The 24,342-nt window shown below is 51.0% G+C and overlaps 1 protein-coding gene across 13 annotated transcripts in view; it reads left to right on the top strand.

Moving 5' to 3' along the window:
- The window catches only part of MBNL1 (muscleblind like splicing regulator 1), an 80,675-nt gene extending 61,737 nt beyond the window's left edge, over nucleotides 1-18,938 (top strand). For 7 of the 13 annotated variants that reach the window (XM_032118917.1, XM_032118906.1, XM_032118916.1 and 4 more), the window contains 7 exons: nucleotides 3,212-3,469; nucleotides 4,451-4,504; nucleotides 5,303-5,456; nucleotides 10,879-10,914; nucleotides 11,604-11,698; nucleotides 14,729-14,803; nucleotides 15,636-18,938. In XM_032118917.1, coding sequence (XP_031974808.1) covers nucleotides 3,212-3,469; nucleotides 4,451-4,504; nucleotides 5,303-5,456; nucleotides 10,879-10,914; nucleotides 11,604-11,698; nucleotides 14,729-14,785 — 654 coding nt within the window. In that variant the 3' untranslated portion in view covers nucleotides 14,786-14,803; nucleotides 15,636-18,938. Of the gene's footprint in view, nucleotides 1-3,211; nucleotides 3,470-4,450; nucleotides 4,505-5,302; nucleotides 5,457-10,878; nucleotides 10,915-11,603; nucleotides 11,699-12,312; nucleotides 12,506-14,728; nucleotides 14,804-15,635 lie in introns of those variants that run through there. The other 6 variants (XM_032118908.1, XM_032118910.1, XM_032118907.1 and 3 more) reach the window with 6 other exon arrangements.
- Nucleotides 18,939-24,342: the final 5,404 nt, after the last annotated feature.

Raw genomic sequence — 24,342 nt, 5'->3', positions numbered from 1 at the left:
GGGTTTTCAGGCAAACAGGCAGACACCACAGATCTGTTGGGCAGTGCTGTGTCTCCTGAATTAATGTGAGTCTTGGTAAATTAAGGTCGGTGACTGCTGCTAGCAGTGGGATTGCTTTCATCTGGATTTCATACCGACAGCATGCGGGTGTTGGTTGTCCAGTGCTTTCAGCCACTCCTGTAAGGAATCTGCATCTCAGGATGAAAATGTCATGGCTTGAGGCTTTTCCACAGCTTTCCTCACACTCCTCCCCTGCAGGAAATATCTTGAACAAAGTGTGGTTCTTCAGTGAACTGGAAAAGAAGCAAGAAGGACAGGGAAGTGAGAGAGAAAGGAATTGCTTAACACTTTATCAAAAACAGCTGTTTCTGTTGGAATGCCATCATTTTCTATTAGAAGTGTTCCAAAGTCAGCAGTGACCACAGCCAAGCTGCTGTTTCCTGCTTGGTTCTTATATGCCATTTTTTGCCAGAAAGAAGCAACTTAGAAGTTCTTGGAGCTGGTCAGCTCTGAGTGATCAGGACTGTGACCAGTGAGGCTGTGTGTTCGAATGCTCTGAGTGTCCTGGATAACAGCACATCCATTTCCATTGGTTGTCTCAGATGCCAAGGAAGAGCCAGGAGGTGGGATGTGCTCTGGGAAGGGAAGGGTAGGGCTGGCCCTCCAGCCAAACTCTGCACAGTGCTGGGGTGAGGGAGAGGGACTCGGCCAAGGCTGGGAAGTGGCTGTGTCCCCACCCAGGTTGCACCTTGAGTCGCAGCGGGGCCATCACAGCAAACTCAGCCCAAAGCCCAAGCAAGGGAATACAGTGAGTCAGTGACACTGCAGCCCTCATGCAGCATTTTACAGCAGGCTGGAAATGTACCCATGCCTCTTCTGTTTATGTTTCCTAACAAACTGAGTTGAAAAATACGGTGCTCATTACAGGGCTATTAATAAATAACTGAAAAAAGCTCTCCAGATCTGTAAGACTAGACAGCACATCATGCTTTTGTGCCTCTCTTTACTGAAGGAGATGAGTGATATATTGCAGCATGACCATGGCAAAAAGTAACCCCATTTCAAAGCTTGCTTTTAAATAAAGAAGAGTTGGAAGTGTTCTTGGTTGTTACCCTCACAGTGGTTGAAAAGACTGCTGGTCACACCAATTAGAAGGACCAGCAGTCCAGGGTTGTGTCTGGCTGCTCTGAGCCCTTGTCCCAAGATCTGTTCAGGAGCACTGGTGGAAACCTTCTTCACCTTAGCGCAGCTACTGTGTGACAGCTCAGAAAACTTACCTGGACATGCCAAAGGTTATCTCTATCTGCCTATTGCAGTGTTCTGGTCATTCTTCTTTGGTTTTTAACTGGGACAAAATTAGTTCTTCTGTGGATGTACTCTCTCTCTCTATATATAGATGCTTTTATGTATACTTGCACTTATATGGGTTTGTACATATCATTTCTATGTTATTAATGGAGTAGTTCTTGCTTACACATGGAGTGGTCTTGAGACCTTGGTTTAGTGGACCACCAATACAAGACAAGGAGCAAAGACAGTCAGCTGCCTTTGGTTCATCCTTTTCTTCATCTTTGGAAGAAAAGGGTTCAGTTTACAGCTAGAACTGCAAATAATCAAAGGAAACTATACATTTCTGTCCATGTGGGAGGCCTTTGTTTGGGTAGAGGACACTGGTTCATGACCCAGGAAGTGTTCCTAGATAATGAAAGAGAACCTTCTTCCCTAGCCCTCCCTGTGTTGTGCTGGCTGGCATGTGTCACTGCAGGGGACTGGGCCAGGGAAGGGATCTGGCTGCAGGATTACCTGGCAGGCCGGTGGTTATTTTCCAGCTGAGGAATTTGCCTGAGCTGTTTCCGGCATGCTGCAGAATCCGTTCTGCAAGCCCTGAGCACGAGAGGCACAGGATGAGCAGGGGCTGGGCCCAGCTCATGTGGCTCTGCTGCAAATACACACCCAGAGTCAGTCACCACATGGAACAAGCCTATTAACAGGATCATGCAGGAATGACCCTGGACAAATGTTTTCACACCTGACCTGGTCCTGGTCCTGCAGCTGGGTCAGTTCATAACTGTAGAGGATGGGCAGGTGGCACTGGAAGTGGCACGAGGGTTAAACAGCAGCCAGAGGACTGGTGCGAAGGGAAACCAGACCACCACCAAATTTGGGTTATTGAAGGGATTGGAGCCAAGGTCCTTGAGGAAATACTGATGATCCAAGCTCACAGGCACCCACCTTGAACAGGACATTCCATCTACTAAAGGGTTTTATTTTTATGCTGACCCGGTTGCTTTGTCCCTTCATTTCCTATGGCCTTTGGAAAACTGGAATGCTAAGTGTGTTTTGTTGGCAATCTGGGGAGAGCTGACCGTGACAGGAGCCCACATCAGTCTGTCAGACACAGGGCTTGCATGTGTGGAGAGGGGGCCGGTGTGTGTCACACTGGTGACAGAGCCCGTGTCTGCAGTGCTGGAGTGGCCGGGACCTGGGCTTCTGTGCAGGCTCGGGGACGGCTGGAGCCCACGGGACACCGCAGGGGCTGTCACCCAGGCAGCTGCAGCGTCTGACCCCTCCAGCTCTGTCTGGCTGCTGGCGTGTGACAGCGGGAGCAGGGGCCGCTCCGGCTGTGGCCGCTGCTGTTCCCCACCTCCCGTGGTTGCTCGGGGGGATGGCTGGGCAGCACAGGGGCTGTGCCACCACTGTGGGCTGCGGGTTGCTGTTCCCTGGCAGGCACCTGGATCATGGGGGCACATGGACACAGAGTGCCCGCCCAGTAGGGCTCTGTGGGGGCGATCACACACTGCCCACTCACTGTAATGAGCACATCGAGTGTGGTGACTCAGCACAGCCAGGTCACAGCCGGGCATGGCCGAGCACCTTGGGGTGCTTGGGTGGTGCCTGAGAGCCGCTGTGGTACATTTCAGGAGACAGAAACAGCCCCCATGGGTGGCTAAGTGGAGCCAGAATGATACCTCCTGTGTGCTTGGCTTTGATCACGGTGGGGTTTCATGCTCCTTGACATCAGAATTGGCTCTGGAGAACCCAGTCTCTGCTGCCAGGTCCCTGAGCCCTCCACCCCACTGCAGTGCACCACCTGGGCCAGGCCCCCATCCTCGTGGTGCTCTCGCAGGCTTTCAGAAAGCTTGTCTCTTCTCCAAGCCATGCCTGCAACACCCATCACCAAAACTAAGTGACTTTCTTTTCTGTGTCACAGGTATGTCGAGAGTACCAGCGCGGGAACTGCAACAGGGGAGAGAACGACTGCCGGTTCGCTCACCCCGCCGACAGCGCCATGATCGACACCAACGACAACACAGTCACCGTCTGCATGGATTACATCAAAGGGAGATGCTCCCGGGAAAAGTGCAAATATTTTCACCCTCCTGCACACCTGCAAGCCAAGATCAAGGCTGCCCAGTACCAGGTTAACCAAGCTGCAGCTGCCCAAGCAGCAGCGACTGCAGCTGCCATGGTGAGTGTGGGAACACTTCTGGACGTAGACATATGTTGAGGAGAGGCAGTGGTGGATGCGTGTTTGTCCTTGCTAAGGAGGGTGCGTGTGCTTGGGGACCCTGGTCACTACACAGTGCAGTGAGCTTTCTCAGCATGTGATGCCAGATTTGCTCTGAAGTAGTTCCAGACCACTGAGGTGTTTGACTAATTTTGCCTGCTGATGTACAGAGTGCCTGTGTGTACCTCTGTGTGTGCATACATGTGTGCGTGTCTGTATGTGTGGGCTACATGTGTATCTGGTTGGCTGTATGTCTGTGTGTGGCAGATGTGTATCTATCTAGCTGCACAGATAGATAAATCCATATTTAGTTTCTGTAAGTCCATGTCTGTAGAGGTGTAGTTTGAAGTGGATCTGACCGTGTTACTGCTGTCCCCATCCTGTGTCCCCGCGGGCTGGCGGTGGCTCTCCCGCGCGCTAGTGCAGGCCCGTAGCTGTAGCAGCCACATCTGGGTCCACTGAGGAGCTGGTTTGCTGGCAAGGCGAGGGCAGCACCGGGGGGCTGTGGTGGCAGAGGGTCCCGCCTGTGCTGAGCCCGTGGGTGTGGGAAGCAGAGCACAGCGGGGGAGGCAGGGCCGGCAGGGCGAGGCGGTGGCCACGGGCTCCCGGCGGGGTCCGACATGGGCAGGGAGCCGGTGGCCGGTGGTGGGAGCCCCTTTGCCGGTTCTGCGCGGCTGTGAGCCCCGTGCCCTGCCCGGTGGGGGCCAGGGTGGGGGCGGCCGTGGGCCCCCCCTGCTGCCCCGCTGCCCTGCCCGTCGGCCCCCCATGCATGCCTAGTCTTGTTACCGTTGTACACGGCATCCGGTGATTTGTTTTTATTTGTTTTTTCTCACCTCCCCAAATGCACTGCTGCCCCCATGACGCACCTCTGCTTGCTGTTTATGTTAATGCGCTTGACCCCACTGGCCATTGCCATCATGTGCTCGCTGCCTGCTAATTAAGACTCAGTCGGCTGTCAAATCACTGAAGCGACCCCTCGAGGCAACCTTTGACCTGGTACTATGACCTTTCACCTTTTAGCTTGGCATGTAGCTGTATCGTAGAATCGAGTTTGGGGTTAATGTGTAGAAATGGAACATCCCGGTTTCCCTCCCCACGTCCCCGGCAAAGGGCGTGTGGGCGGCCAGGCCAGGCTGGGCGCCCTCCCTGCAGCCCCCGCCGCCCCCGCGCCCGCCGGCCCCTTCCCGTCCCGTCCCCTCCTGTCCCCATCCCCTCCCGTCCCTCCCGGGTGCCGGCGCAGGGGCGTTGGCATGGCTTCGTGGCGCGGAGGCGGCCGGGGCCAGCATGCGGCGCGCGCTCTGCATGCCCGGGCAGCGCTGGGGCCCAGGGACTGGGGTGTCACCACGGCCCCGCCATCCGCTCCGGACGGTGACTATTAACATGGCTTCTACGTGTGATCCTCATGGAGCTAGCAGTGCTGCTTCCCCAATGGCCTCGCTCCTGACCCAGCCCGAAGCTTTCCCGTAGCGTGGTACTGATGCCGGTGCCCATAGCGGCTGTCCCGCCGGTCCCTGTGCCGCTGTAATGGTAGGCAAATAGTGCTCCCTGGAAAGCTGTTCCCTCGCCTTTTATTTGGTAGTTCAGTGTGCTATGCCGCTTGCTTGCTCATGGAAAAACATGGTGCTGCCTGGTTATTTTGCCTTCTACTGATTTTTCTTTTTTTCCTTTTTCTCTCTCCTTTTCTCCTCCCTTTTTCCCCTCCCTCCCTCCCATCCTACTCCACACCCCACCCCACCCCTTTTTTTTTTTTCTTTTTGTTACTGGACTTTATTTTTATACCCATCCACCATTCAGGGAATTCCTCAAGCTGTACTTCCCCCCTTACCAAAGAGGCCTGCGCTTGAAAAAACCAATGGTGCCACCGCAGTCTTTAACACTGGTATCTTCCAATACCAGCAAGCTCTTGCCAACATGCAGTTACAGCAGCATACAGCCTTTCTCCCACCAGGTAAGTGCTTCACTGGTGCCTTTTCAGGGGAGGGAGAAGGGGGAGTTCTGGAAAAAGCACATCAGGAAACAGCTGTTTGTTGCTGGTGGCAAACGCGGTGTGTGCTGGAGGCCGCTGGTGCCACACAGGCAGCCCCTCCGGCCCAGGGCACAGCAGTGCCCCATGCCCGTGGGCAGAGGAGGGGCTGGCTGTGGGAACGCTGCCTTCTCTCTGCTCCTTGCGGAAGCTGGGTGGGTGTTTTCCAGTCTAACACAAAATCAGCATCATGCTCTGTCACCCTAAATCAGAATTTTAAATCTCCTCTGTCTTCCTCTTTCCCTGGATTAACTGCTCTTCCTTCCTCATCCCTAAGCTGTTGTGCTTGTTTCTCTGTAAGACCCCTTGGCCTTGGCAGTGGTGGCTCCGAGTCACACACACAAAGGGGTTGATTTCAACAAGGTGCAGTGATCCCAGGAGGCACAGGCAGTGTCACAGGTGGAGAATCACAAACCTACACAAGAAGTCACAGTTTGGGCCTCTACCACTGATGTCTCAGGGCTGGTCTTGGACTGAGTAAAGCCAAGTGCTTGTTCTCAGCCAAGAGTGATCAGCTCTACACTTGTCCTGGTGTAATTGCTGAAGAGTTGATGCCTGTTCTATGTACCAAGCAGAAATCCCTTCGGAGGACTAGTGATGGGACATAAAGTTGGAATATATGCTTTGGTTCTGCCGATGGCACTGCATGAGAAATGATATCTAGTATGTCCCGGGAGCTTCTGCCCTTAATTACACAGCTGAGGTTGTTTGTTACACCTGAACCCACACTAAAGCAGCACCAGCATTCCAGGAGGTGTGCAGAGCCCAGCTGATAGATCTGTACAAAAATGGGAAAGAGTCTGTGAGGACAGCCCTTCATCATGCCGACTGGGAAGGGGAAGAAATATGGCTCATCAGTCTTTGCCCAAAAATTTAAAGGATTTTATCCTAAACATTTTTGGCAAGTATGTTCCCAGGAATTCAGTATAATGCCCTTTACTGTTCTGTCTTGATCTGGCATACAACCTACCTGTGTACTTTAAATGTCACAAAAATCAGTTTCATGATCTAGTGCATTTTAATAATGCAAAAATGCATTGCAGCCAGTGAAATGTATCAGTAAATGTTACAAAGCTTGCTGGAGACAATAGCAAGATGGGTTGAGTAAGCTGTAGGTCAGATCTCTAGCCCACATATTAAAATCCATATAAAAATGCATATGTGATCATGGACTTATGGAACCACAGAATGGTTTGGGTTGGGAAGGACCTTAAAGACCACCTCATTCCAAACCCCCTGCCACGGGGGAACATCTTCCAATAAATCAGATTGCTCAGAGCCCCATCCAGAAAGACTCAGAGTCCTTCCTGTGAATGTTAAACAATTCACAGATCTCTTTTGGCACAGCAGAACCAGTGGAGTCCATGAACTGCAACTTTCCAGCTTTCATGAAAGCAGCAAGGGGCTGGGTGGTTTCTGGAAGTGCTGGAGCTACCTTTGAGCTCCCCCTTCAAACTCAGGAGCTGGGGTTGTGGTTTATGTATGCCAGACCCCATTTGCACCTCATCATTGACTGGGGTCTTTCTCATTGGCTCTTCCACACACCTTACCTCAGCTCTTCCTCCAGCAGATCCACACTGAAACCTCCAGGAGCTTGGCAGTGGTTCTTGAGGTTTCATTAGACCTTTCCTGACCACTCAAGTTTAGTATATATTGCACAAGAAAAGTAAGGGAGTTTTTAGCATGAGCTATTATAAATTCTCTCTTTATGTTTTTCAGATAGCGGCAGTTTGAGCTTTCCAGTAATCCAGTACTTTCCAAACAGTTTGAAAAATGTCTTTGCCACTGTGCCCTTTTTAGTTTTTCCCACTTCAGATGAACTGGGATCAGTTCCTGTTTGGGCACAGTCACCTGGAAATAGAGTTTCTCCATCTGTCCCTACGAAGCAACGGAGAGCACTGAGCGTGGGTGCCTCCAGCTCCACGGCCACGGAGCAGGGGCAGGTCAGCTCAATGGGATCTGAATTAAAGTGATGTTTTTCAGGTTCAGACACCCAAGGTGTAAGTGCTCATTTGTGTTCCTAGTTGCTCCAGGCAGGGTATGCAGGACGGTTGGAGGGCAGGACGCCTGCAGAACCTGCACAGGGTGGGTGTGCCCAGGGTTGGTTCCCTGTGGGGGATCTGTGCAGGACCCTCCTCTCTGCAGGGCACTTCACTTCTCATGTTCTCCCACTGATATTCCAGAAACCTCAAGATACCTCTTTTGAATTGTCAGGCATTGTTCTGGCTGGCTGTGTGCCAGGGATGTGAAGCACATCCAGGGATCATCCATGCCTGGGAGTGGACACTGCACTCCAGCATGCCTTAAGTGATTAAATGTTCTTCAGACACTCGTATCACCTCTCTCAGCTAGAGCTCCCTCTCTGCACAGCTCCCCTCTTGAGGTGTCCCCGAAACCTTGGCTGCTGGGAGCTGTCCCCAGACTGAGAGGGGAATTTAGGGGTGTCGCAAGAAAGAACCAGGACCATTTGTGCTGTTGGAATGAGGGGAGTTAGTCAGGCGAGTCAGGAGGCTCTGCATGCCTTGGTGGTGTTCCCAGCTCGGTTTGGTCCCTGGGTCCTGGCTGCCAGCTCGGGACAGCTCGGCAGACGCGGTGAACCTCCCGCTGCGAACGCACAGAGCTCCGGTCCTTGGACCTTTACCTGCTCCATGTCCTGCAGCGACTGGGAGCTGGCTGGAGAGTGCTCCTGTGGGCAGCTGAGTGACATCCTGCCCCAGGGCCTGTGACCATGCTGGGCCTCAGCTCCCTGTCTCCTCGGTGTGCGGGTGCAGCTGTTCTGCCCCAGGGGTGTCTCCCAGGTGACCAGAGTGTCTTTGAGAAGCGATATCCTCCAGAGGAAAGGGTCAGGTTGGCAGGATGCTCCCAGGAGCTGATGTCGTGATGCAGCTGCAAGGGGCAGGATTGCAGCTGGCAGCTGAACCCCGTAGCCAGCATGGAAAGGCTGCAGCTACCTCTGCATCGTATTAACCCGTTGCATATTTATTTGTTCAATTACTGCAGCTTCAGCACCAGAGACTCCCTTGTTTCCTGGCTGGGACTCAGTGCCCAGAGGTTTTCCTAAAGCACTTTCCTCTCTGGGGCTGCTGGGCCTGTGCAAAACCACTGCTCTCCCCCAAAACATTGGGGAGGGAAAGGTCACACACCACTGCTCACCTCCATGGGAGTGCTTGTGCTGTCTGGAATGTTGTTTTTAATTAGGCTTTAGTAGATTGGGCAGAAGAAATAGACTGAGGGGAATAATACAAGGGAGAAAAGAGAAAAAAATAATTAAAACAACAGTAAACATAGAATATTTATAAAAATAGCTTTATTGCACCACAGAAATAATCTGGTTGTGAAGTTATGGTCATTTAAGTCAGAACATCCTCAAATTAAAATTCTGCTTTGTGCCGAACAGCCAGGGAACATTGAAAGTGCACATTCATTATTCATGTGTTCTCATTAGTCAGTCAAAGCTTCTGAAGTCAAGCTGAATATTAAGATCATAGCAAGAATTATTTTTATTACTGGTAAGAGGGTCATATAGCATGTCTGTGTTTGGGCATTATGCCACCCCAGCAAGTGTTCTACTTTCTGCCTCATGTTCATTTGCTTCAGTTCCTTTTCAAAAACTGTGTGCACTGGTCATAATGTTAATGAAGATAATTCAGACTGAAATTTGGAGCTTTTAATTGAAAAGCTTTACAGGGATATTTCAGAGTTGTTATAAATACCCAGCTCATGTGTAGGATGCAGATACAGTTGTGCGGGGAGCGATGTACCATTGCAGCTCTCGTAGAGGTGTACAGCTGCGTGACCAGGGCACTGCTGCAGAGGCACAGCTCAGGGCTTCTTCTCTGCACCCCCATTAATGCCACTGAGAGCCCGTAAGAGGGACTGAGAAAGCTGTTTTGCTTACTGTTTGTAGTTTCTAGCCAAATTCTGCTCCGTTTTTTAATCTTGCAAGTGATCCCATTGGCTTCAGCCATGACTTGTGCCTGGGGAGGTCAGGAGAGGTGCCCTTCCTTTATCCTTTCTTTGCGAACATTCTCAGTCTCTTCTATGACACAGAAATAGAGGATTAATTAGGAAACATGATGATGCCCTTGCCTTTGTTGCCTTACAGATACAGCAGTGACAGAGAATAACCTTGGCCCCAGCAGTAATTAAACTGACCGACTTCTTCCCTGCATAGTTAAATGCTCTGAGGGTGTGCATCCCCTCCAGCGCTTGGCACCGGCTGGAGCCATTTCCTGTCCCCATTACAGTTACGGGATGTCACGGAGGCAGCATTGCCTGGCTGCCTCTGGCAGCCTGCTAGGATGTTTCCATTTCGATTGCAACCTTATTCCCAGATTTCAGAGTTTATTTCAGTTTCTGCTGTGTCAACCATCATGAACAGTGTTACTGTTATTTGTTAAATTAAAAAGTAGATAATTTATTTAAAATTGATATTCTGGAAGATCAGTATATATTTATCATCTTGGAAGTAAAAATAGAAGATAGTGAGATCACTCTGGTGGAAGGCATTTTGCTGTGTAACGTAGAGAGAATTGCCAACTTGGTGATGCTTAAAAATGATACCAGAATGATCCTAAAAACACCTTCCTGCTCCTGGCACTGGTTGCAGGGCAGAACTCTCCAGGTGCTTTCTTGTGTAGTCTGAAGGGAGTTGCAGCTGTGAACCTAGGCACCAGCATCTTAAAATACATCCTGCAGTGTAGAACAAAAGGCTGAACAGGTGCTCTGAGGTGTCACCATGAGCTGCACAGGGCACGGTGACCATTCAGCCACTGCTCTGAGTCACGTGTGAAGTGGCCAGAGCAGGGGACAGTCGGGATCACTGCCCGAGGAGAGGAGAGGGAGAGGGAGAGGGAGAGGCTCTATCACCTCTGCCATCCGTCTGCCTGGATGGGTCCAGCTGTGCGCAGCACTTCCTGAGTGGGCACAGGGACAGGGACAGGAACAGCCGGGCCTGGTCCCACTGGCCTCGCACCGGGAACCGCAGGCACTAGGCAGGGGTTTTGATCTGAGAAGAGCAGGGAAAGGACCACGACAAGGCTTGTGTCAGAAGGGAAAAAGGTTTAGGGAGTTCTGAGTTAAAGCTGAGGAAGGTTTTCGTGGCCATGCTCTGGGGCCAGCACAGTCCCAACACAGCTCCGTCCGCTGCCCTGTCCCCGAGGCCTCGTTCTAACGGATCACTGTGCTATTGTATGGTTTGATTGTGCTGACAGTTACATGCTACTGTGCCCATAATAACAATTTTTCTTCTTTGTTCAAATGAAATTTATAATTACGCGTGTGATGGGTTGTTTTAATTCTTTTCCCTTTCCAAATCCACCTTCCTGTTGCAATGCATGATGAGCAGGCTCAATATTGTGCATGACACCCGCTACAAGTGTTGGTAGGTGCCAGCTTTGTTTCTTGATTATCTTAAACCTGTGGTGCAGCTCACAGACCCTCAAAATCCACTGCTAGATTTAACGTACAGCCCTCGTGCCAGTCCGTCTCCCCGAGCCTCCTGCACTAACACCTGTCAATTAAATGTGATTGTTTTATTTAATTGACATGGACACGTAGATGTTAATTTTGTACAGCAGTTTTTAATTGCACATTGTTCCTTGGTGGATTTTGACTGGACTATGAGTTCCAGTGTTTAGAAACTATCTTGTGTTAACTAAAGACTGTATCTTACCATAGCCATGTAGCTGTATTCTGTCCTTCTACAAGATTAATTTCTGTTAGCAGTAAATATTTGGGTTGAATTTTTAAAAGACAAAAATTTGTAAATATAAGGGCATTGAAAAAACTCTCCTGTTGTTTTTCATATTGAAATGGTTAAGCTTGTTTGTGTCGATTTTCTTGATTTGATGGTAACAAGCATTTTCCCATTTTTTTTTCTCTTTCATCTCCCTCCCCTCCTGCCCGGAATGTTGTCCTGCTTTGCACTGTGGTTGCATGTCACGCTCTGGCAATGATGTTTCGGGCTTCTCGCTGTGGTAAACCACGCTCAATGACCCTCCCACGTGTCGCTCTGGTCCCATACTGCTACACTCTTCTGTATGTTTGCTTATTTGATTTTCCTTCCGAAAGTTCCCATGGTGCACGGTGCTACGCCAGCCACTGTGTCTGCAGCAACAACATCTGCCACAAGTGTTCCCTTCGCTGCAACAGCCACAGCCAACCAGGTTTGCTAATTTACAGCTTTGTTCCTTACAGACAACTCGAAATTGGTGCTTTAATGAGCATGGGGGTTTGGATCTGACCTCTTGTTGGCCTACACATTCTCTCAAAGAGCTGCAGCACAGCTTAATCAGCCCTTAGCCATGCTCCAAAGGTGCTGCAGTTCCATTTCTGATGCTAAAAATAATTGACAATAGAGTTTCTGACTCAGTCTTAACATTTATGGGCCATGCTGCTTATTTCTGCTCTCAGGGATGCAAAGAGCAAGGGATAATACACAAGCCCATGATTTATTTCCATTTCTGTGGAGCCAACAGCTCCTTTCATTGCAGAACTCAGGCAAAGCCAGGGGAGTCTTTGTGCAGAGCGGTTGCAGGTTCTTACAGTCTGAGTTTTGCAGTCCAAACATGTTCTGACTCTCCTCTTCCAAGCGTAAAACAAAACCCCGTGAGCATGGGCCACACAGAAACTTTCTTGAAGCCTTTGTTCCAGCCTTGTGATTCTCTTTTTGGAATGGCCCATTGCTTTGAACAGAGCTCAGTTAAGAAAATTCCCATTAGAGTCTGGGTTTATTTCTCAATACCCACTGCAGTCATTGCCGTGTTTGGATGTATTTCAGGAATATGAGAGTAATGCTTTACCACGTAAGTGATTAGAAGTCCTCCCAGGAAAGCCAGAACCAATGCTCTAAAGATGAGTCCCTGAGCCAGAGGAGCTGCTGGAGCTGCACCTGAGCACAGGATGCTGTCAGAAGGGCAGACTTCTGTACAACACCTGGCTGAAAGTGCAACAATAAAAACGTTTTAAAGAGCCTTCTGTTCCTCTTTTAAAAGCAAATTATTTTTTGAGATTTACTGGGCAGTTAGTTGCCCATGCCATGAAGCCGTCAGTTCTGGTCTGATATGCAGGTCTTGCTTCGGTGGGATCACACGTGTGTCCCGTAGAAAAGGGAACTCCAGGTTCTCCTCAGCGCTGTGCAGCTGTGGTCCTGTGTGTGGGACGAGCTGTGCAGGTAAATGTCAGTGTTCAGGCAGGCTTACCTGAGGCACTCGGCTCCTGGCTCAGGGCAGGTGGCTCCTCAGGCCCTGAGCCCGTGCCCCTCTGTGCGTGGGAAGGGTGGTGCCAGCTCCTGCGGCCTCAGGACACCCAGTGCTGCAGAGCCAGCCCCAGGGCCTTTGGCTTCGAGCCTTTGCACCTTTACCTGTCGAGCACTACCATTTTGTGCTGCCCCAGCTGTACACCCCTCGTTAACCTGTCTGCTTCCTCATCTCTGAAAAAGACAATTCCCAAATGACACCATTGCAGTGACAGCTAGGCGTGCACACCCCGAGCCTCCAAAGGGACCTGGATATTGTAGAATTCCGAAAACAACCCAGGTTAGTCTGCTCAGCAGGTAGCACATTCTTCTCATGAGAAATGTTTGCTGAATGAACAGGCCACTCAGGGCTTTAAACTTGGCCTAAGAAATGGTGTTTTGAAAAGCTAATTCATAGGTGGGGCTACCTCTGCGTATGTGCCACCTCAGCAAGCAACCTCCTGTATGCCCAAAGTCTCTTAATACTGCAATTTATTGCACCAGTTACTTCCAGTGTCTCTGTATCCTGTGCATGTCTTGGGGGTTGTGAGAACAAGACAAGCCAAAGAAAAAGTCATTCTTTTTAAATCATCTCTGTTAGTAACCATGCACTTCCCAGATAGATCACAGGGAAAACTTTCTGCTGTAGAATCTGGTCATTTCATGCCTTTCCTCCCCAGAGCCTCATAACACTTAGTGCAGTTCTGCAGCCAAACCTCCATATATACATATATACCCATATATGTATATACCATGTGAGCAATGCTGAAGGTATTTAATGCCACCTGATGCCATGTGCCTGCATGCCAAAGGCTAAAGATCTGGCCCTTCATCTTCCTGCATCGGTGCTGAAGGTCCCTGGTCTGTTCGACAGCACTATCCCTGATGCTGCTCCAGTCGGGTGCCGCAGCCTGTCCTGCAGCAGTAGGAAAACATGGTATGAGAAGCTTCATTCTGCTCCAAGCCCATTTCTGTGGAGTTGGCGATGCTGTGATGTGTGAGCTGCCAGGGAAGGAGAGGGCACACGGGTGGAAAAACAACTGCAGGACCTGCCAATGAGTTAGTTGAGAAGAAACTCCCCATTCTCTTTGCTGGGCAGATTCACAGGCCAGCCTTGGTGCCCATCAGGAAAAAGGGTCTTTCCAAGTGCCACAGATGTTTGGGATCGTGCAAATCCATTTTGTGTCCTAGGCCTCAGCACAATTCCCTGTGCCTGGGCACGGCTGCTCCCCCCCGGGCGCTGCAGGGTTGCGGTGCCTCTGCCACCCATGGCCAGGGTGCAGTATCACCTGTTAGGGGCACTGCTGGAAATTGGCTCCCAGTGTGATCCTGGCTTTTTAAACGGGAAACTGAGCTGATGGGCACTTGAGGGGAGCCATGTGCTCAGTCCTGTTTGTGCAGCCGAGCATTTTGGGAATTGTTTCCCTGCTTGGGGAGGCTTTGCTTGCTGGCTGCTCCGCGTGGTGCTGCAGCCACTGTGGGAAGGGCAAGAGCTCTTCTCAAACAGGGATTTTCACCAGCCATGAAAATCAAGCTCAGGGCATTGTAGGTTTGGCATTCAAAACCCCGGACAGTGACAGCAGTGAACACTTGACAAAATCACACTGAAATGAGGCCCCTGTAGAATTCATCATCTGAGACACTGAAAACACAGGATTTTGTGTAGGCCAACAAAAAGGGCTATTTTCAATTACTGCACTGCATGTCTTGTAGGTGTTAACTTCTCCTATTTCCTGAACAACCAATAATACTTATTTATATTTGTCCGGTAGTACTTAACCCAATGTTTTCCAGTTCTAAGTTGCTATTGTAGCACTTCAGTCGACTTTAACTTATAGTTATAATGTAAAATCCACCAACTCACAGCTGATTCTCCCAGACTGATACTCTCTAGCAAATGCTGTGTCTCTGGGTGGGCTCACTGCACGTGTTACTCATTGTTTATATTTCTTACCTGTAGATACCCATAATATCTGCCGAACATCTGACTAGCCACAAGTATGTTACACAGATGTAGACATTTGGTCATCAAACAGTAAGTTCCCAATGTGTTGTTGCTGTATTTTTTCTTACTCTTATGTGTGTAATTTGTTGCTGTAAGGGGCAGAATGTTTTTACTTTCTAAGAAAACCAGTAAGCTACAGGGGCAGAGGCTCTGACCCCCCTGAGGGGCCATTCCTCTCTGAGGAGAGATCCCACGGGTAACAGTGGCCACATCATGTGTTAGTTTGGTACATGCCCACCCAGCAAAACCAGGGTTCACAGAGGTTGTGTTCTGTCTATAGTGGCCCCAGCAGTGACCTGAGTTGAGGGGCAGATAGAGGGGGAAGATGATTCCATCAAGTTCTCTTCAGAAAGAACGGCTTTTAAATCCCAAAATTTGGAACCCCAGCATTTCCTGGGTTTGGAAATTCATAATTCTCCTGTTGTTGTGAGATCCCCCCCCGCAGCCATCCCACCCCAGGACAGCTCTTCATTTGTGTTACCTTCCTCTCTCCTGTGCCCCACTTCTGCCAAGTTTTTATGGAATGCCTTGGCCATAATGGAATTTTTTCTGAGGGTGGGGATTGACCCTTTGGCCACAGTGGGTTTGCAATCAGAGCTGCTCCTTTCAGCTGAGCATAAATGTTGTTAAACTGCTGGAGTGACGCAGGGAGAGTGGATTGCTGAGGGTGGGACGGCATGGGATGGGATGGGATGGGATGGGATGGGATGGGATGGGATGGGATGGGATGGGATGCTCCTGCTGCCGGCAGGTTCCTGCGGGGACACAGCCCCCTGTGCCATATAAAACTGGGGCTGCTGTGGTCTGACACCAAGTCCTGGCTGTGCCGAGAACACTTTGTGCTCTTCCCTTCCCTTCCCAGATGGGATCCGAGGCGAAGAGGCCGGATTTGGGTGGGAAGAGGCCGAGCTCATTAGCCATAGTGTATGTAAATACTGTCCAGCAGCACTGGGAACCCCTCAGCAGTGACATCACACATTGCATGTTAACGAGATGAAGCGAGACCGTGGGACTCCACTGCACACTGTTGCCTATATACTTTGTACATTGAATTGATATTTGTGCTGAGGTGATCTTATTGTCTAAACCTGCAGCATCGTCTGCCTTTCCCGGCACGCAGTGCCTGGGGGAAGATGCATCCGGGGCCTGCTCCCCACAATCACGGACGTCACCCCGGAAAGGCCGACGATGCTGTAACCAGAAATCTATTATGTATTGGTACGTCTGTAGACCAAGATATAATTTTTTAAAGTAAGTTTATTTCTTTCAAGGTTTACAAATAACAAAGGTGCACCTTGTATTTAAAATTGCCATTATAGATGAGAGCGTGCATGCACAGTAATTTTTTGTTTAAGAGTAATATTTTTAATGTAATAGATTGTAAGAAATGAGAAGAGAGGAATCTGACAGAGATGAATGTGCCAAGCAAAACCACAACTGTGTATATTTTAAAGCACATCAATGGCTTTAAGTACCATGTTGTTAAGGATTCTCATGAAGTGCCATAGACTGTACATCCATCAGAGTATTATTTCCACAGTGTTATTTTCAGAACCACGTTTTCACTGACTTGATGAGTACTGATCAGTCAAAGGGCACCATTCTGTTTCAAACCAAAGCTGTCTCAGAAATGGCCAATTGCTCCTCACAGCCAGTGGGCAGCACCAGAGAGATGCTCCAGCTGTGCATAACCCTTACGGACAATATTATCTATAAACTCTCCAAGGCGTTGTATGTCATATTTATGCATATTTACTGTATAACATGAGCTGCGAAAGGGAAAAGCCATTTCTGAGACACAGTAACAAATGTTTGAGGAACTTCTTTTGCTCTATTTATAGCCTCTGTCGCAAGTCACAAGGACTATAAATGTTTTGCAGAGATGGGTTTCACTTTAATTCATCAAGTCCCGCGTCCGCGGCGACTCTAAACAAAGACGCAGAAGCACTGACAGCAGATGCATGACAAACCAAAATAGGACAAATGAGATGTTAATTAGTGTAGAAATTGGGTGGGTTAATACTTGGGTGAGTTTTATATGTGATTTTTTTGTTCAGATTAACTGCTTATAGCCTTAGAAAGCCTTTACAAAATAAAAACAAACAAATAGATGTGCATTCAAGTTTTAAGAATGGATTCATCCAAAGGAATTCTTTTTGTGGTTTGGATGTTGCAGCCAGTAAAGGATATTTTTGCTCTGTTCAGCCAGGGGCTGCCTGGGGCCAGGCCCCGGGTGGGCAGGGGAGGGAGAGGCGCGGGTTCGGTTGTAGAACTCGCCATACTCCGAGTTTACTGCGAGTTTTTATGCTTGAGAGAGATGCTTTATAGATAAGAATGATGTGTTGATTTTCCTGATTGTACTGTACATCTATTAAAGCCTTAGATTATTACATTACGGGTTAAAACCCATACCAATGTAATTTCAATCGTGTTAAGAAAGTATAGGTGACTTCACATGTAATTGTAGTGACTTACCATAGAGAATTTACTTATTTTTTTCGTGTTAAAAGTTTAGTTTTTATTTCTTACATTTATTAGCTCGTTTTCATTTTCTATTACCAGTTGATACCATTTCAGTTTATAGAATTTTGTTTTATTAGAGTTTACTGATGACTTTTTCAAAATACAAAAAAAAAAAAAAGTAGTTTTCTTCATAACATACTCAGTTTGGAATCTACATGTAGTGTCTTATGAGTATTCGTATTATTGTTAACTAAATGATTTCTATTTTACTGATCTAATATGACAATGTAAGAATGTCAGTCATTGTTAGTTCTTGTCTAGTTTTCATTAAAGAACAAAGATCTTTTATATGGATATCTTATAATTATATAATCATTGCTAAGTAAGAAGTTAAGTTGTTGCTATGGCAACAATCCTGGCAGACAATTGAGTAATATTTTGATGATTTATTTTGTTTGTAATTAGTTATGAGAAAAAAAAATCTAGTTCCTAGATATTAGAATAAAATTTATTTTCTACTGTATCCATTTCAAATGTTAAAATATTGTTTAAATATTTTTTGAAATCCCTGAATATCAGGCCTTGTTATAAATAAGCTGCATAATCAATAGATCAAGGGACTTTTTGTTGATAATCCAAATACTCAAAGTTTACGTAACAAGAATTCTAGTGTGTGTGTGCAAACTCTTGAGGGTTGATTATGCTGCAGTTGGGACGTCGAGAGCGAAGGTTGACTTTTTGCACTTCTGTATATAGTCAAAAAAGAGAGAAACCTGTATAATAGTAAGATCTTATTTTGAATAAAAATGTCTATAATTACAAGGAGTTTTGTTAAGGCTAAATAAAATGACAGGCTGAACAAAATTGCTTGCAAAAGTGGCACAGAGTTAGCACTCCATCCCCCTTCCAAAAAGTTGCTTTGCTTTATGTGGACAGCTTGTAGTTTGCCAGGATTTTTTCAGCTGGAAAGATCTGCCATCCTTCCAAGATCTCATGACTGACAGAAGCTCCACTGGGTCAAATCTGCCTGAAAATCATTATGAAAAAAAAAAATAAAAAAAAAATAAAAATAATAAAAAAAAAGCAGGTACTTCAGCCCATCCAGGGAACCATGGCTCAGATATTCCGTACATTATTCAAAATCTACTGCATGTTTAAAGTATCAAAATATATTAAAGATATATGCTATTCAAACCAGTTTCTGACAATTTCAGTCGTTTCTTGTTCACAAAAAAAGATTCTTCAAAACAAATACTGACATTCACAGAGTTCAACCATGGACAGGCAAACGGAACAGCACCCGTAGCTGTAGGGTAGGGGATTATTTTCTCGCTGTAGTGGTCCTGTTCTTTTAGCAGGTGAAAAACAACCTGGGAGATCTTCCCTTTCCATGGAAAGCGTTGCAGGAGCGTGGTCATCCTGTGTATGCCAAAGCTGGGAGCAGGCGGGGGGCCGGGCTGCCCGGTCTCGGAGCTCACACTAATCAGTAATTAACGAGTTGCACTCGTGCAGCCCCCGGTTCATCTGCTGGAAGGACGGGCGCGCTTGGGTTTGCTCTTACGTAACCACAGACTTACTTTCGCTTGTAGTTGCTCCAGTTACGTACTCTGTCCTGGGCTGCAATTTGGGTTTATGCTTATTTTATTATTACTGCTATAGTTGACCTTGCTGTATGGAAAAAATAAAGTGAAATTGCCCTAATGAAAGTTCTCTTTCTTAATTATCTTTTCCTCTATTAGGTTAAAAGTGGCTCCACGGGGTTGTGTAGGCTTGAATGTGTCTGAGCACTTGTGGGACTGTCCACAGTTTATTTGGTACTGGGGCTTTTCTGCACCAGCACATGTTCCCTCTGCAGGATGTGTATTAAAATGTGAATATCCCGCCTGCTTGGGATATTCCTGTCAAATCCGGGATGCTCTGGATCAGCCCCAGCTGCCGTTAGCCTCCTGTGGCAACACTTCTGAGATCCAGAGACACACTGGGACCCCCAGCCCCTCCCTCTGCAGGGAATGGGGACACAGGGAACTGAAGGTGTGGGGAATGGGGGCACAGGGAATCAGGGGAGTGGGGAATGGGGATGCAGGGAATGGGGGAGCAGCGAACTGGGCGCACAGGGAACTGGATGATCAGGGAAATTGAGAACAGGGAGCTGGGGCTGCAGGGAAGTCAGAATGAAGGGAATGAGGGGAGCATGGAATTGGAGGACAAGGAACGGGGAGCAGAGACTTGGAGGGGCAGGGAATGGGGAAGCAGGGAACTGGGGACACAGGGAATAAAGGGAACTGGGAAGGGAGGTGCAGGGAATGGGGCAGCAGGGAGTGGGCTGCAGCCAGGCAGTGGCTGACATTAGAGGGAGCCCTGTTGCCACGTGTTGCAGTTGCTCCATCTGTCTCCCACAAATCACTGATAATCAAAATTTTTGATCACAACATCACAGCTTTAATTGATTAAAGAAAACACTGCAGGGCAGTTTTTTCCAGGGGGATTCTGGGTGTCTCCTGTGACCCCCACCACTAGCTGGCCTTTCCCAGACAGGTCTCTTGGCACTATTTCCAAGCTCAGCACACCTGGACATCCCATTCCTGCTGGCCGAGCACCCACTCCCCTGCACGCCCTTTGCCCCCATGCTCAGGATGACACCAGCGTTTCATTTATCCCCACATTTAGCTGCCTAGGGAAAAACAACGCGTCGAGCAGTGCCAGTGTTCAGAACCGGCAAAAATAGCCCAGCTCGATTTTCCTCTGTGACTTCGAGGGCGGCTGTGGTGGCTCCATCCCGGGGCTCCCCCAGCCCTGCGGGACCCTCCGGCCCTCCTGTCCTGCGGCACCGGCTCTGCCGGGGCTCCCGCGAGTGAGAGGATGGCGAGCAGCAGCTCTGCCCCCGCGGGGCTGTCGCTGCAGGGGGAGGAATCAGCAGCTCGGATGCTGAGCAGAGCCACGAGAAGGAGCTGCTGCCAAAGCGGCTCGGGAAGCTGCGGCTGTGGCACCTCGCTGTCCCTGCCACCCTCTGGGATGTGGCACCTCGCTGGCCAGGGCCGGGACAATGACAGCCACGGGGGCAGCAATGAGAGCTGTATCAGTTGTCAAAAGCAAAATAAGAGAATTTTGTTCCAAGGATCTCCTATGTCTGCAGCTGAGAGGCTTTTCTGAACTGGGGGGGATTCTGGGCCCTCAGGGAGGGAGGAACAGGAACCTGGGAAAGAGTTTGAATCACCTCTGCTCCCTGGGCAGGAAATGGTGGCAGGACGGAAGAAACAGAATAATTCTGAGGGTGTTTTTGCATCCAAATGTTAGTTGTAATTTTTTAAAAAGTGTTATTTCCTGCCCAAACAGAGCCGATCACACCCCTCTCTGTCGTCCCAGCTGTGGGTGGCACGATGTGCTGGGCGCAGCTCGGCATGGCGAGAGGCGCCGGGAGGGCTCAGCTCTGCCCACTGCAGTGCCCGGGACACGCAGCACAACGCGGGGCCGGGAGCGTGGCAGGGCCACCACCACTGGGTGCCACGGGCTGCAGCAGCCCCGGACCGCGGGGAGAGCAGGGGAGAGAAGGGAGTTTGGAGAATGGCACAGGTGCTGCGGCTGAGTGGCCCCAGGGTGGGTGGGGATTTGATGGGGCTCAGCCGGGGGAAAGGGAAGGGTTGGGGCGAGTCGGGGCTGCGGGAGGGGTCTGGAGCTTCTGCGTGTGCAGGGAGGAGCTGGTGCAGCGTCGGGGGAGCTCCCGCGGCCACGCACCGACCTCGGCCGGGGGCCGGGCGCAGGGAGCTGCTGGTCCGGGTAGGGCTGGACACAGCGGCTGCATCCCGCCCACAGCCCCTCACCGCGGGATAACCACAAAACCTTGTTCTGGCGCTGGCTGGAGCGGGGAGCCCCTCCCGGCGCTCCTGTGCTCGCTGGCACATCCCGGGGGAGCTGCCCAGGGCTGTGCTTCGGGGCAGTGTCAGGGCACTGAGCTCCGTGACCGCGGAGGGGCTCTGCTGGTCCCTTCCCTCCCATTCCCACACCCTTTTTTCGATGCCGGCCCTCGCCTTCCGCACTCGCCTTTGCTGCCCGGTGCTCGCCAGCTGTTTGGGCAGAGACGCATTTAAAAGCGGGCGCTCTGGGGGCCGGGTCTGCCCTGAGGGGTGGCAGCGGTGCCACAGCCCGGGCTGCTGCCAGGGAGAACCCGACACGTTGGTGGCCAAGGGGCCTGTGACTGTGGTCACCGTGCCCATGGCATCGGCAGCCGTAAGCAAAGGGGGAACCACGCCCAGTGTCACTCACCGGCTCCGACAGCTGCTGCTGGCTCCAGCCCCTCAATTCGTGGTTTCTGGTGCAAAGAGGAAAATGATGTGAACAGATCGTTACTGCATGAAACCCGGTTCTGAACATCTGTGCTGAAGTGAAAACTTCATCCGAAAATAGATGTACAGATAGGGAACAGGAGCAGCTCGCAGGAGAGAGCTGGAGGGAATTCACAAAATCCAACTTGCCCTACAAAATTTTGGGGGGGGGTGTCTCTGAGCCTCTACCAACATTCCCTCTCGAGGGTCACTGCTGCCTCCCTGTATTGACCTCTCCCCATAGCCAGTATCAGCCACTTTTGGTCTGTTCTCTAAAACACCTCTGTGCTGTTTGGAGGACATGTGTCTCTGCAGTGAGATGCACACACTGGCTCTGGGTCGCCCTCTCATGTCGTTTATCCATGTTATTTTCCTTTGGAGGAGCCTCCTGTAACCCGTGTTGGCAAACACGGGCACTGGCCTGGCGCTGCCGGACACCCTCAGTAGCGAAGCTGCTGCCGGCAGCGGCGCCGCTGGGGCGGTGTTTGCCATCACTGCTGGCCCTGGGCAGGAAATGCTGAGCTGTTCCTGCGAGCCCCCCAGCCACAGCCATCCGTGACAGGCCCCTTCCTGGCAGTGGCCGTGTCACCAGGGCAGGCTGGGGCTGGAGGGTGCTGCTGGTTGGGGCAGCTCTGGCCCCGGGTACCTGGCCAGGACTCGGGTGCCAAACCCAGGCCAACGCCGTCAGAATTCCCTGCCCTCGGCAGTGGTGTGGCTCAGGCCAGAGCCGAGCCTGGTGTGTGAATTCTCTGCCAGACAAGGGAGGGGTGGTCCCCCAGGGTCGTTCCTGGCTCCTCCGGGTACCCCTGTCGTGCAGCCACTCGCTGCTGAGGGAGCGTGCTGGGCCTGTGCTTTCTGACTCACCAGCAGGTGCATTGAGCAATCTTCTGTTTCCCAATCTGTTTTCTTTCTCAAGAATTCAGTCATCACTTTGCTTTCAGGGCAGCAAAAACATAATCCAGCTGCGAGTTCACACACGCGGCTCTGCTGCTTGGCAGATGCCGGCAGAACCCCTCGTTTTTTGTGGGAAGGAAGAGAGGGTCGTGTCCAGCACCCACTGCTGAGCCCCGCGGGGCTGCCACCAGCTCCTCTGGGCCCCACCCTGCAGCCTGAGCCATCTCTGGGGTCCTGCAGCCCTGAGTTGCTCCCAGGGTGTACAGGGCAGCTGGGGGCCGTGAGCCACCGGAGCGCTGGGGCTGCTTGGGGCCAAGCGCTGCCACCCTCCTGTGGGGATGGGACAGGACAGGACGGGATGGGATCAGACAGGATGGGATAGGATGGGGCCGGCCCCATACCCCGAGATGCCGTAACATGCAGGTGCAAAGCAACGACCCACGGGCAGCACCCAGTGTTGGAAACTGCCAGAACCCTGCTCTGTGTTTCACGTGCCTCTCCCGCGTCATTCCACATTTGCCGCTGGAACCTGGGCCTTCCCTCTTCCCTGGATATTTCCTGGCATTTTGCATTTCTCCCTGCTGCAGCACCTTGCAGTGCTCCCCTCCCTGGTACCTCCCAGCCCCGCTCCCGGGGGCAGTGCCCACACCCCACTCTGCCCGGCAGTTCGGTGTCCGTCCGGCCTGCAGCCAGCCGGACAAACAGCAGGGAAGGGAGACATACTTCCAACCCGTTCCCCCTTCTTCTTTTCTTCTCTCCTTTTTTTTCCCTCCACAGTCCTGGGCGATAGTTTGTGATGCTGCAGTTTGAAGGTTCCCACTCATGACAGATGGGCAACGTTTTCTTGTACTTGATTTGGAAATCCTTTCCCGATGCAGTGGATATTAATGATTACACAAACCAAACTGCTGCTTTCCAAGCGGCACCAGCTCAGACTGCTGCAGGCCAGGAGTCGGTGAGGGGCCTGGCCGCCTGTCCGAGTGTGCTGTGACAGTACTCCCGGGCAAACAGAATTTTCTACGAATTTTTTAAACCCTCCCTCCTCCCCTTCTGAGCCGAAACCTCATTCTGAGGAGAAATCTGTTAAACCCAGCACATGATTTCTCGCAGCCTTGCTCCGACGCAATTTTCAATGGGAACAGGAAGAAACGTGTCAGCAGCTTCGTGTCTCTTCTTGCCTGGGGAACAGGTCCCGTGCCAAGCTGGGAATGCCTTCGGCAGAGCTGCTGCCTGCCGAGCACATCCCGGCGCTGCGGGCACCAGCTCCTTGGGCCGCTGCCGGAGCCCCGGGGCCGGCGATCCTCACCTGGGGACCAAGGTGGGGCCGAGCCCCGCGGGCTGCGGGGGCACGTGGAGCCCCACGCGCGGCTCCCGCTGCGCCGCCGGGAGCTGAGTCATCCCGGCTTCTGCTGGTCCGGAGGAGGCCCAGCTGTCTCCTCGCCAGGCGTGGAGCGGCTCCAGCCTCCGTCGCGGTGCCTTCCCACCGCATCCTGCGTGCCGCTCCTGGGAACGGCGTGTGCCGGTGCGGCCTCCCCGCTGCCCGGGGCGCTCCGGGTGCCGCGTGTGTCGGAGCGCCTTAACGAGGGCAAACACGGGGCTGTGTTCCACCCACAGAAAGGAGAGGAGAGCAGCATTAAAACCATAGCGGAGCTTGTACTTCGTCCTGCGTCTTCGCAACAGTTGGGGCTTCTCGTGCCTCCTCTCCTCCCAGACTTGCCCCCGGGTTGGGTCGGGGTGGTTCCGCTTCAGAGGGGCTGCGGGAGGGGTGGGCTCTGCTCGGAGCTGCCGATAGCCCGCACTCTGCTCCGGGTGAAGCTCACGGGTGAGTGTGAGCCGCCGGCCCCGCGGCTGTGCGGTCACCCTGGCTCTCGTCCTCCACGCCAAACCCGCACT

This window comes from Corvus moneduloides, chromosome 10 (genome assembly GCF_009650955.1).
Source record: "Corvus moneduloides isolate bCorMon1 chromosome 10, bCorMon1.pri, whole genome shotgun sequence".
NCBI lineage: Eukaryota > Metazoa > Chordata > Aves > Passeriformes > Corvidae > Corvus > Corvus moneduloides.
This window is presented reverse-complemented; position numbering and strand designations above follow the sequence as displayed.